Source organism: Passer domesticus, chromosome 17 (genome assembly GCF_036417665.1).
Source record: "Passer domesticus isolate bPasDom1 chromosome 17, bPasDom1.hap1, whole genome shotgun sequence".
Taxonomy (NCBI): Eukaryota; Metazoa; Chordata; class Aves; order Passeriformes; family Passeridae; genus Passer; species Passer domesticus.
In genome coordinates, this window is record NC_087490.1 from 13895972 (window position 1) to 13909311 (window position 13340).

Genomic DNA, 13340 nt, shown 5'->3' on the forward strand with positions numbered 1-13340 from the left:
GGAGGCACAGGAGCCTGTCTGGCTGCTGCTCTCTGCATAACCTGTGATGGATAAGCTGAAATCCTTGAAGAAATAGACACTAAAAGAAACACAGGTGTGCTCTGTTTTGGGGTGGCAGATGGAAAATGCAGTAAAACATCTCCCAGTTTCCATCTGGAAGAGCAGTGCTCAAAGGGAAAGGAACCCTCTCTCGGAGTAGGAGGCAGGGTCAGGGTCAGACTCAGTGTCAGACAGGGAGTTGGCTGTGGGCCTGTGGGAAGTGGCAGCAGTCCTGTGGCATTCTGCACTCATCCCATAAGGACCCCATAGCTCTGCACAGGCCTGAGCCTGTCTGCCCATGGGCAGGAGATAAGGCTGAGCCAGCTGAACTGGGGACAGACAGACTTGTTGGCAAAACAAAGGTGATGGAGCAGGAATTACAAAGCCTCAGAGACTGCTCCAGTGATGGGCCTAAGAAAAATAAAATGTTTTTCTTATTAATGAAATATTGAATATTTTCATTAAAACATTAATTTTCTCTTTTTTTTTGTTTCTTTATGGAAATTTGTTGTAGGCCGATAACACACATTTTTAAAGATGAGGTGGAGGCACTGATGCACTCAACTGCCATTACAGGCCAAATGGACCTTGGCTTCTGGCTGTCAGAAATGGGGATGCTTTGGCTGTGTGTTGAAAAACCCATTAGCAACAGAACAACGATCATCCCATATGTGAAAAACGGTTGGTTCCATTCTGCACTGTGGGTGGTTTTGTACAAAGATTTGTCTGCTGGGGACTTCCAAACTTGGATGTTCCTTGTAAAGTTCAACTCTCTTCCCAATTTCTCAGCTGTGGTACCCAGAGATACAGAAATGTCCCTGCTGCTGCAAAGGCCCTCCAGACAAAGAACTTCACAGTCATTCTAGTGATTAAACCTTCATTAAAGTTCACCTTTACCATCTTCAGCCCCTAAGTTTTTCAGTACTGTTATAATTAACTTTTAAATGAAGGCTTATCTCTAATAAGCAACTGTGTTTGCTGGGTCTTTGGCTGAATTGGAATCAAATAGCAGCATATGGATATTTTTATTCTTTGCTTTTCCACCTCCTCAGGCTTAGCAGGCAGGCTCATTTCAAGTGTAATGTCACCAATTTCAGGGATTAATTAGATTCACGTTTTGTGGTATAGTTAAAATACTATTCAAAAATAAAAACAAAACAAAACAACCAAAACAAAAAAACTCCACAAGAGGTTTTCTGCTCTGCCCTAAACGTCTAGCATTGTGTGAATGAGAGAGACACGTTTGTACCAGCAAAGACAATTATGACTGATGGATTGGTGTGATTTGGCGCTTACTTGTTTGGTTTTTTTCTTCCCTGTAGATGAAGTTCACTATTAAAATTGGGATTTGCTGTGTTAGAAATCATTCCAAGGCACAACCTTAGTCCCTGCTTTTGAATTTTTCCACGTAAACACCAGTAGGAGGAGACTGGTGGTGATTGATTTTGGGGAGGACTTGTCTGCCTTCTGGGTCCTGCAGAAGGGTCCAATTCCTTCTGCTCTGTAAGTTCCTACTCCTTCTTCTCCCCCACTAACAGTTACCACAGGCTGATGTAAGTGCTGTCCAGCCTTGGGTGCATTATACATTTCACCCCTATAAAATGCTCAGGATGGAAAGAACAGTGTACTTGTCCTCTCTCAGCTACTCAAACACTCCTGCCTCTGTTTGCTGAATGCTCCAACTCTTCCTCTGGGCTTTTTTTCCCCCTCTCCTTGGAAAGGGGGATCCTTGTTTCCAGCAAGTAGGACATTGTAGGATCATTTCCAGCGCACTTCAGGGCAGGGGCTTCAGGTGAATTTGTTTCAAGAACCTTGGCATCAGCATCAGGCTGAGAGCTTCTACGTGCAGGGCTGGTCCACCCTTCATCCTCACTTGAGACAGTCCCGCCATAGCCTGATCCTCAAATGCTGCTTATGCAAATCCTCCTTTGCACAGCTAATGGCTTTTTATTGATGCTAACCTGGCAAAAAGAAGTCATTGTTTATTAAAACTGCATTGCCTTCCCCTGGCCTTGAATTTATCCTTGAAGTCTAACTTAAAAAGATGCTAAGAGTCCCTGAGTGACTGTTGTCTTGACTCAAAGTGGCTACAAAGAGTTTTCCCAGTGACCTGACAGTACTGTGCAAGCCTCTTTTGCTGGGTTTTTACTCTGAATCTCCCAGTTTTACCTATGTGAACATGTTGCCATGTTTTTCAGGCTGCTGTTAACTCCACCAGACCAGTGGCTGTCCATGTGTTCTCAGTCAAGAGTCTATGTGCCGCAGTTGTGTTCTGGGATATGGAGGCAGGTACCACATGTCTAAGACAGGTACTCACTTCACTTCCATTTTAAACATCTAATTCTACCTTCAGCGAGGTTGGTCTTCACCCTTCCCCTTTGCTCCCATCAAGTTATTGCTAAACACCTTCCACGTCTTGTCCCTTTTGGTTTTAACATGCTCAGATTAACAATGACCATGTTCAGTGGGTAGGAAAGAAGATATATATTCCACTTGACTTTGCTGGTGCTCTTCAGGTCAATAGGAAGAAATTTTTCTGGTGATAAAGGGAAAGGCCATTTAAAAATAAAGCTGTGACAGCCTGTGCTGCTTACACATGAACTGAAAGGATGAGTTCATTTGGGGAATGTTAGCTCCCCTCCTGAAATACTTCACTATCTGTTTCTAATCACAGCAGGTACATTTGGCCCCAGCAAGCCTCAGAGAGCAGGTTGATGTTGATGGCCAAGATGAAGAGCAATGGAGAGGCTCAAAAGAACAGGAGAATTCAGTTTCCAGCTCTGCCACACAACCCTGGGTGGATACCTCAGTTTTGAGGAGTCTTGTGTTCTGCAGGCAATGGCCCCCAGAAGGGAACATCTGGCTCAGAGGAACACAGAGACTCCCAGAGCTGACCCTGCTGTGTGGGCAGCCAAGACAAGTCTGGGGCTGCAAAGGCTACAGGACACCTGTGCTGGGGCAAAGAGCTGAGCTGCTTTACCCTGGTAAAGATACAGCTGCTGCTTCTAAGCCTGCTATATCTCCTTCTAAATCTGCCATAAAGACAGGTGACAGATGATCTCCTCACAGAGTTTGGGATCCCTCCTTGTAGACATTTCTCTTTTTTCTTCCCCTCTCCACAATTATATTATAAAGTTAAGCTCCACTTTTGCCCCACTGCCAGTGCTCAAGTTTAGCACAGTAATTTCCCCCAGTTCCACACCCCTTGCTCACATTGAGAGCAGAGCTATTGCAGTACCTGGAAGATGCTCAGGATAACTGAAGATAGAAGAAGGTACTTTAGTATGGGGCCAGCTAAGAGTCCTGGAGTCATCACAAAATTAAATGAGACTTGGACCTTAAGCACCTGAAAGTCTCATCAAACAGAACCTGCTCATGAAGGATTTGCAATTTACGTTGAAGACTCTGAATGTAGCCCTTAAACTTTTGGGGATCAGCCTGATGTGCCCACTCTGAGGATATCTAAACCTGTCACATACCAGCTTTACTCGCTGCATTACAATAGCATTCAACAGGATTTAAATTAGCTTCAGCACTCTAATCGTGTTGCTACTATAACAGCAGCAAGATAACTCCCAGGCGTTGGTTATGTAGCCTCTGAGGGAAAGAGATTTCAGATGTGTTCAGCAGAAATGCACCGTGTGAGCCATGGTTATAATTTCATTAACAGGATGCTACTCGGCTCCTACTGGGAGTTGGAGGAGATTAGCATTATAATGGGGATCAGGCGCCTTTCCTTGTGTTCACAGGGATCTCCAGCCTGCAGGAGAATGAGCTGTCAGAAGACGGGATCCTCAGACCTCTAGCCCTGTATTTGACACAAACTTGAAGCTTTTAGGACATGCTGAGCTCTGCACAACCCCTGCTTGGAGAGGCAGTGCTGCTGGGGGTTGGGACATTTGCTGTGCTACCCTACAGGCTCTGGCATCCCATGCTCCATGAAGGGTTGTTCCCATCCTCATGGACCTCTGGCAGCGAGGCCAGGCTTACACTGATGATCAGGGCAGCTGGGGACTGGTTTCAGTGGGACATAGTGGGATGCTGGGTGGGAGGTGAGGAGCCAAGCACCAGCATGATGTGCCTGCCATTCCTCATTTCCTTGGAACTGCCTGTCCCATGGCAGGGATATGCTTCTCAAAGCCCAGGCCACATCCCTTGGAGGACAAACCTTGACTAAACACTCAGGCACATCCAGCTAGATTTGAGCTGCTTATAGAGCCAAGAAGCCTAGAGTGACTGCCCAAGTGCCTCCAGCATCCTGGAAACCTTCAAGTTGCCTCCTCCTTCCTAAGCATGAGGACTGCAGTGTCCACTTTAGGGAAGAACAGGTGGGTATCCATGCACTGAAAGGTCTGGATGCTTGCCAAGGAAGACTTACAAGTACTGACCTTTAACTCCCTACCTGCTCTGCAGACAGGAAAATGCAGCTCCAGCATGCCTGAGCTGTACAAGGCTGACATTTCCAAGAGCCCTGAACACCTCCTGCTCAGATTATTGTGCCATGCCTGGCTGTGAACATCACGTTGAGCACTCAGTGTGCATCCTGTGGGAAACCCAAATAGCAGCTGGATGCATTGGTATCACTGACTATGCACGTGGGAAAGACATGCATAGCCCATGCTCAGCAGGCAGGAGAACTGGGACAGCCCAGCAAGGGTGGCCCCTTCCCATGGCCACCAGACTGACAGCTTCGCACAGCCAAGGTCCCAGCCTTGCCACCAGCCTGGGGATACTGTAGACAGCAGTGGGAAGAATAGGCCTAGATGTCTCCTCTAACAGAACTGCACCAAAACTCACACACACCCAGCACAGGTTTCCACAGGTGCATTTAGCCTTTGTAACACAGCAGTGACAGGCACCTACCACACAACTCCAGCCAGAATGGAGGCAGGAGCTTTCCAGGAGCTTTCAAGCAGTTCCTGAGCATTTTAGCATTTTTAGATATCACAGCATCCCAGTCCCAGCACAGGCTGTGCACATGTTTACACACACACAACCCCCATGGGAGCAGCAGGACCCTGGGAGGGGACAGAGACCTGTAAGAATAGCAGGAGGCCCAGGGCACAAAGCTCTCTGTACTACTTGTCCTATTGCTTTTTAAAGTACACCAAGTTTAAACAAGGTTTCTCTGGGATTTCTCCTGGAACTCCACTGTTTCTCCATTGCTATGGCATCATCTCAAGTCCTTTCATGTGAAGGAGACACCCGAGGCAGTTGGTTTTGCTGAGCATGTTTCTCACCTTATCACTTACTCCCAAGGTTCATTTTCCTCAGCTCCTTTTATACATTCCAGCTCAAAACTCATGATTTAATTCAATCTGTCAGGATCAGACCCAGCAGGTTCACCCCAGCTTGGGACTCTCACTGGGAGTCATTACCCCAGGAAAAAGCTGCCACAACCAACTGGAACACCAGGGCTGAGATGTCCTTGGAGGCATTTCCTATATTTCAGCAGTGCTGGACAAAATGTGGTTCTTGAATTGGTCTTTGCATTTGAGACATTCAACTTTTTTTCCCAGCTGCCTCTGCCACTGGCTGCTCTGCATCTGATGGATGGGATCCCATCACAGCTGATGCCCCAGGTGCTGATGTCTCCAGCCTTCCTCCCTCAGGAGGTGCTTCTTTCCTCTCCCAAATGAAATCGTTTAGAAAGCCAAACTTTAAAAGAAAAGAGATAAAGCTCTATTCAACTCCCTTATTTTGAAAAAAAATTAAATTAAAACTATTTAAAAAATATTAAAAAAAAATGCTCAGCATCCCAGATTTTGTGTGCTCTTGCCGTACCTTTTTTACCTTTAAAGTCTGCAGATTCCCCTGTGATCCTTGGCTCTTGAAGCAAATATGAGAGTAAAAGAGGCAGGACATGACTAAGTTTGAGAATATTTGAAGTATCTGTCTTTATGCGTGTCTCTGGATCAGGAGGTGAGATGGTGTGTTGAATTTTAAATCAGCCCTCCACATGTCTCCTGTTTTGCTAATAGTTTGGGGTGGGGTTTTTTGAAGCCTAAGGAAATAGTCTAATTTTTTCCCAAATGAAAAGCTTGTGAGAGGGATAGAATATTATCTGTGTGCAGAGCAAAGGATGCAAAAGATGTCAGGAGATCTTATTTAGCCAAGAACTAGTACCTAAGATGTTCCTGATCCCACAAGACATAAAAAGAGTCACCTGAGTCTTGTAGGCCAGCAAACCTCCTGGGTGGGGGCCCCTGGGCAGGTTGCCATGGCGTTGTCTGTGTCAGGCTTCTTTTGTCAGCTTTTCCCAGTTTTTTATTATTCCTTTGACTTTTCTCCAGTCTTTCTTGCCACCCGCCTCTAACTGGCCCTTGCCTCTGCCCTTGAAGCAAGAGCAACCAGAGGGCTCCTGGCTGTGACCTCAGATGCCATGGAGGGTCCTGCCTTGTCCCAATACTCTGAGCAGACTCCCCTAGGGCAGGACTGTAGTAGTTTCTGTCTCCCTGGCTGATAGGGCAGAAAATTCTCATTTCTGAACCCAAAATACAAGCATCTGCAGTAATGTAACAGGGCAGGAAAAGTTGTATAGTATCTACTGATAAGAACTCCTGCATATTTCATGCAAAGTGTATTTTTTGTATAACTGTGTAATTGGGAAATTAAATTGTCTGGATGTTGTCATACATGCTAATTTTGCTAAAGACACAGAAGAAAAATCTTCATCTTCCATATGGCGTGTACAGCTAGAAGATAATGACATTTTAGATTCATACTTGTCATCTTGGTGCACAAAGGTGAAAATATTTTAAGTATGTGCATTTGGCTGGAATGTCTGTGGAAGGAAAACAAACTGTGTACTTGTTTACATGTTTTTCCAAACACTGACAACAATAGGCAGATCAGGGAAGTGTGAACGTGCAAATCAGCTTTACTAGCATTTCTTGTTTAGCATGGAAGTTTTGTCTAAAACAGACCATAGGCATCACCACAAGGAGCTTTCTGCTCTGGGTGCCTATTTGCTTGCTCTTACTTACAGCTTGCAGTTATCTCTATTGTATTCTTATGAGAAGCAAATATTTTGGCTAAAATGTGTTGAAATGCTGTTTTAACTGAGTCATTCATTTGCAATAAATGAAATATAAAGAATGCATTTTGGAAACTATGCTGAACAGAATTGAAATCGTCATGCTGTTCTTTACTTAAATAAATTATATTCAGCAAATCACCTGGGTAATGAATGATGTGAAAACTCCATCTACCCTCATATAGGTCTTATGACATAAATGCAGATTTAAACTTGTGCCATTGAAGTGGGGTTTTTTGTTTAGTGAAAAGGAAAGAGAGGAAAACTATTCACAGTTCAGTTTGTTATAACCAGGCCCTTTTTACTGCCCAGCTCTGCTCTCTGTACCTGTAAGGAGCTGATGGCATCCACACAATGTGTCTCATTATTTTGGGCAGAGCTTCCACTTTCCCAGGGAGAGCTGCTCTTCTATTACATTCATTATGGTAAAATGAAGTTAGCGTGATTAGTTAAGTTCTTAAATTTGATGCTTAACTTTGAGTATATATACTGTATACATTCAAATACAGTGTTTAGAGCCCCTCTGATATTTCTTTGGGTCTTGATGGTCAAGCAGTCTTTCATTAAAGGAGGAAGACTCATGCCATAAAATTAAACTATTAAAGATTATTTCCTGACTCTTTGCACCTGGCATGGCTGTGGACTCTTTTGGTCTTGTAATTTATGGCAGAAATCTGTCATCTTGTAAGTGCTTGCTAAAAATGTTTATCAATACGTTGGGAATTACTTTCAACAGAGTACGGACAAAGTAACTATTCATCCACCATAAGTAATCATTCACATTGCAGGTTCTTCTGGTGCAAAACAGATTGAGGTGCTGACACTGCACAGGTGCTAATAACTAATACCTGAGCAGACAGGGATACAGGGCATTGAGATCTACAGAGGTCAGAGGTTGGGAAATTCATTGACATTTGGCCCCCTAAAAACTCTGAGGCTTTTGTGGGGTGAGAAACAAACGTAGAAATAATATTCGCTTGCAATATGCAAGTTCAGCACATTCTACATTTGTTGAAAATGGATATGCTCTTGCATTTAATGACACAGGAAATAATCTAAAAAGATTAAAGCACATTTGACACGGACCAGCATCCTTAGTTTGGCCTGGTGTCAATCGGCTTAAAACAACTGCCCTGACAGAAACTGAAGATTTTTGTCCCTGATGCCCCTTAAAAACTCGGAGATGAAGCTGGTACTTACAGAAACGTTGATATTTAGAAAAAAACGGTGTCGGCACCCTGAGGGATTTCACCCAGACACAGATACTAGACCGGGAAGGGAGCGAGCCCGCTCCTGCCCGCGCGGCGCAGGCTGGGCGGGCAAGGCTCGCTGCCGGGGCCGGGCGCTGCGCCGCGGCCAGACGGCGCTTGCGAGCACCCCCCGACTCCGGCGGAGCCCTGACACCGCCTCCCTCATTAGCATCGCTTCCTCCTCCGCCTGCTCTGCCGCCCGGCCGCGGAGGGGTGCGCGGCGGCGGCGCCGGAGCCGCGGCGATTCCCGGCAGCAGGCAGCTGCCGCTACCGAGCCGCGCTCTGCTCCGTGCCGGCGCCCGCAGCAACTTCTCTGCTCCGAAGGCTGCGGAAGCGGGGCGATGTAGCGGCGCACCCGGCAGCGCGAAACAGCGCGGAGCAGAGTCCCCCCAGCCTCCCTTCGCGGTGGGGCGGAGCGGAGCCCCCCACCCTCCATCCTCGGCGGAGCGGCACGGAGCGGAGTGGAGCCTCTTTTCCTCCTTCCCTCCCCGGCGGCAGCCGCAGCCCGGGCCGGGAGCGCGGATGCGGCGCGGAGCCCGGCGGAGCGGGCGAAGAGCGGGGGGATGCTGAGCCCCGCCGCCCGGCACCGCGCCCGCCTCCGGGAGATGCTCCTCGTGCTCGCTCTGTGGCTGGTGTGGCAAGAAGCGCCCGCGGCGCCGACCCCCGCGGCGGAGGACATTACCCGGGGAGTTGTGAGTTACCCGCGGCCCCCCGCTCCTCTCCGCTCCCCCCTTCCCCCCCACCCGACTCGCCGGGTACTCCCCCACCTTCGGGCATCGCGGGCCCACGCGGCGCTGGGCGAGCTTCGGCGTCTGGAAACGCTCCCAGCCCAGTACCCCCTTTGCGCCAGTGCCCTCCGTCCTGCTCCCGCTGATCGGGCCCTTTTACACCCGGTGTCCCTCCAGCGTTGTCTACGTGGTGCCGCTCGTTGCAGCTGGTGCCCCCTCTGCGCAAACAGAAGGGTCTGTTCCCCCCCCCCCCCCCCGCACCCAGTGCCCCCCACCCCATACCCTCTGTACCGAGCCCTTTGGAAGGCAGAGTCCCCCTCCCTAGCACCCAGTGCATGGTGCCTCTCCTGCACCCTAACCTGGTGACCTAACTTTCCCCCAACCGAGCATCGTGGGGCGATGGCCTCACCAGCTTTCACACATGGATGGTGATTTCTCAGGCGCTGGGAAAGGGCTGGTCTGTCTCGAGGGCTCCCTGCCTGCCGTGGAGCCGCACAAACTCCAGCAGCAAGCAGGGTAAAACGGCACGTTTGGAGTCAGAGCGATCCCCTAGGACTGAGACATGCCTCGGGAATGTGCTAAGGGCTACTCTGTGCCGGCAGCAGGTAGAGGGTTGGCTTCATTACGGGGGTCTGCACAGCGCGGACATCTTTGTGGTCCTGCTTCTCCCCTCACAGGTGCAGGAATCTGCAGGGATATAGCAGGTTTCAGCAGGCATGGAGAGTGTAGGTCACGTCTCTGCCAGGTCACGGTGCCAGCAGGTCTATACAGCTTCACCCCTCTGAGAGCGAAGAAATTAAGGATTTTCTCCTGAAGGAGGAGAAGTTTCTTGTAGCTTATACCAGCTGTAGCTCAGAGACGCCCCGCGACTATATCAAACCTGCGTGTCAGAAAGCCATCTGTGGGCGGGCAGTCCTGAGGCTGGACCCGCCAGTTTGTAGAAATTCCCTGAAATTTAGTGCATTTCGAAATGCTGCCAGTGCATTGCTGTGAAGGCGGGAGGGAGGAAGCGTTTGCCCACGGCAGGGTTATCTAACGAGCAGGGCTTGCTTAGAGCAGTGCGCCAGGACGCTGCCTCCGCCGCCCAGGCTCCGGCTCCAAGCGTGTGTTTCGGCTCACAGGCTCCGGCTCAGACACCTGCCGGGGAAGACAAAGCCTGTCGTTCCCCATCTGTTCCTAGGAGAATAGAAAATGTGGTGAATATAAAGTATACCTGCATCATTATGGTGCATTCACTTCCCTCTGTAATCAGATGTTAAAGCTGGAATTAATATTTCATGCAAACAGCACACAGATTGATGTATTCTGCCCCAGTCAATTTAACTCAAACTTTATCTTTGACCTGCTTTTACCCTCGCTACCGAATAAGCTGCACTCAGCTTTTACAGGGTAAATGTTAATACTCGAGGGGCTTATTAGTTACTGATGACAACTTTGAGGCATTAAGGTACTTTTTTAGTCCTGGAGTAGATTTGAGCACTCTCCAAACCCTGCTGAAGACCTGGGGCTGCCTGGCAAAGCAGAAGGTGCTGGGGATGGTGATAATAGAGCAGAAGTGAACTGCGGGAGACGGGAGTTACATTAAACCAAGACTTATTTAGGCTAGGAATCTGACATTTAGGATGTATGATTGATGTCAGGGTGCTGTCTCCCTCCTGTTGATAGTCTTGCTGGGGCAAAGGATCTCTCCAGCTTGAGACAGCATTGGTGGGTTTCCAAAGGGGTTGAATGTAAATCAGGTTTGCTTATGCTTATGCCCTCTACTGAGCAGCAGGGAGCACAGAAGCCAGATATTTTCAGAAGTCTTGTTAGAAAACTACCACTTTCAGGGAAGTGAGAGCCTAAAGAATGATTTGACATCCACTTTACGAAGCAACTATGAAATTAACGATCTGTGAGGCATTTCAATCAAATATTTGAAATCTAGGAAACATGACACCATGCCAATAGAAAGCTCTGCTAACCTTGGCAAATTACATCCAGCGATTAATCTGCAGTAAACAGAGCACAATGTCAACAAAGCTTTTATATCCCAAATGCTCACCCCTTGAGGTTTTTCTAGAGGTTTTCAGTGCTGAACTGGACTGTGCCTCTGAGCTGTGTCTTCTGCTCCACTCCTGCTTGGAGTTTGTTTTAAATGAAACAGTGGTGGTGGGCCAAATTACAGTTCAGCAAAATGAAAGAGGGCTAAAATTCTAAGGCAGTTCTTGTTAGCATGCTGCCCAAAGCATGCTCATGGAATGGAATGATTCTCCAGATTTCATTACTAGTGGAATATCCTGCCTAGTTTATAAATCTAACTTGATTATTAATGTTTTTATTGTTCTCCATTAGCTGCCCTGACAAAGAGAACATAAAATAGCTGATGGAACAGAGCTTGAATGATTTCACTGAATTTTAGTACACTGCCTTTGAGATTTATGACTTTGCATTTTGCACTACTGCCTCTACAGTAAACCCCCAACCCCTCCTCACCACAGCATTCGCAAATTGCATCTTTTTATGGCTGTTGAGCTCGGACGTCTCAGGCGTGCAGGCAGCAAAAAACTTCCTATACACTAATAGTAACTTAGTAATGACAGCTCTCATGTCACTGGGCTTTGTACCAGGTCTGGGGGGAGGTCTACCTTCAGGCTGTGCTTTTCAGAATGGCTGGCGTGTGGAGCCTGAGGAGCCTGAACACTGAAGGTGCTGACGTGGAGATTGGCTGGTTTGTAAGGGCTGTTCCTGCTGGCAGCTCCTGCCCACTGGGCTGCATTGCTGCTGTTGTGGGGACATGGCTATGCAGCACAAAACAGGTGCCTTGGCGATGGACTGATGCCTGAGGCTGGGCTTGCTTGGCCCCAAAGGAGATGTTTTGCCTTAGGGAGTTGCTTTGCCTGGCCCAGAGGTTGCCAGAGAGGAGTTGACAGTGGGGTGGTGGTGATGGCATCACTGAGATCATCCTGTGTGGACATGGGCTCTGGCATCAGTGGCTGAGGGATGCAGGAGTGCCAGGAAAGTTTTAGTTTGGTTGCAAGACCATGGGTGAAAAAAATAAGACTGTGAACGGCTTTCTCTAGACTTTGTGGCCAGGGGTGAGAGGGAAGGTCTGTGCATGCCCCCAAGGCGCTTCTCCAGCTGGGGATTGCTGGGCATTCCTGGGGGCTTTCGTATGCACAGCCTCCTACTCACAAAGCCCTGTCTGTGTTCCCAGAAAAGTTGCTTCCAGGGTTTGGAAGCATTTGCATTCATCGGTGGAGACCAGGACCCGTTGTCCCCCTCTGCCGTTATCCCAAGTGGCTCTTTGTTTAGGGCAGGGCCCTCGCCTTTGTGGCCGCTTCTCATTTGAATGACAAGGATGCATTTGTGGGCGTAGTGTGGTGGCACAGAGCCCTTCGAGGCTGTGCCCCCCTCCCCCGCTTCCTCCCGCTGGCTGTGGTGGTGGCCAGGGGAGAGACAGAGGTTCCTCTGTGTCCCCGTGTCAGGGAGCTGCCGGACAGGAGGAGCAGCAGTTTCCTATGAGTGTGTGCCCTGCCTCTCCCAAGTGCCAAATTTCAGAGTAGAAGCCAGCCCAAGACTCATCCTTGCTGTTTCTGGGGTGTTTTCCCAGCCCTGAGTAGGGTAGGACCATCCTGCTGCCCACGTGGCTGCATCCTGGTCCAGCTGCCCTCTTGCTCCCATCTGCCCAGTTAGCCAAGAACTCCCCTAAACTCCTGCATTTAAGTACCCAGTGGGGCATGTCCCTGAGACATTGCTTAGGTCCTGGTTCAAGACTTGGGGTAATCAGCCTCTCAAAGTAAAATCCTTGTACAAATGTAGGCTGTTCCCTGTATCAGGAGAAAGTACTGTACTTCTTCTGTTTCTGCTAATGGAGAAATTAAAAATTGATAATTTCAGTTGGAACTTCATTCAGCCTTCTAAAATGGCGAGTCTTTAAGGACAGAATACTTAATAGAGTCCCGAAACAGCCTTGGAGAGAGGAGCATTGCTTGGCCCCTCTGCCATCAAAGTACTTCATGCCTTTCCATATGGAGCAGTGCCCATCCTAGGCCCATGAATTCCCTTCAAGAAAGCTAAGCTACCATATTTAAAAAATAATGAAATAAAGTTGGTTACATTTTAAAGTACCTCTTGAAGCCAAAGTATAATGCAAACTAAATTGACAAAAGACTGTCTGGAAGCTTTCAAACAGCCAGGCTGCTGTGAAAGCATTTAATCTGGTATTAAAGCCTTAGTTGATGTGAGCTGCTCCTTTCCTTTCAGATTTGAGACCTCCATGTACAGTAATGCAGTTTCCTCCTGGGC

General features: G+C 48.2%; 1 protein-coding gene across 2 annotated transcripts in view; it reads left to right on the plus strand.

Annotated features, from left to right (window-relative positions):
- The first annotated feature begins 8485 nt into the window (after nt 1–8485).
- The window catches only part of MMP17 (matrix metallopeptidase 17), a 50683-nt gene continuing 45828 nt past the window's right edge, over nt 8486–13340 (plus strand). The window contains exon 1 of one of the 2 annotated variants that reach the window (XM_064392605.1): nt 8486–9017. In XM_064392605.1, the coding sequence (XP_064248675.1) occupies nt 8889–9017 (129 nt within the window). In that variant the 5' untranslated portion in view covers nt 8486–8888. The remainder of the gene's footprint in view (nt 9018–13340) is intronic. The other variant, XM_064392604.1, reaches the window with a different exon arrangement.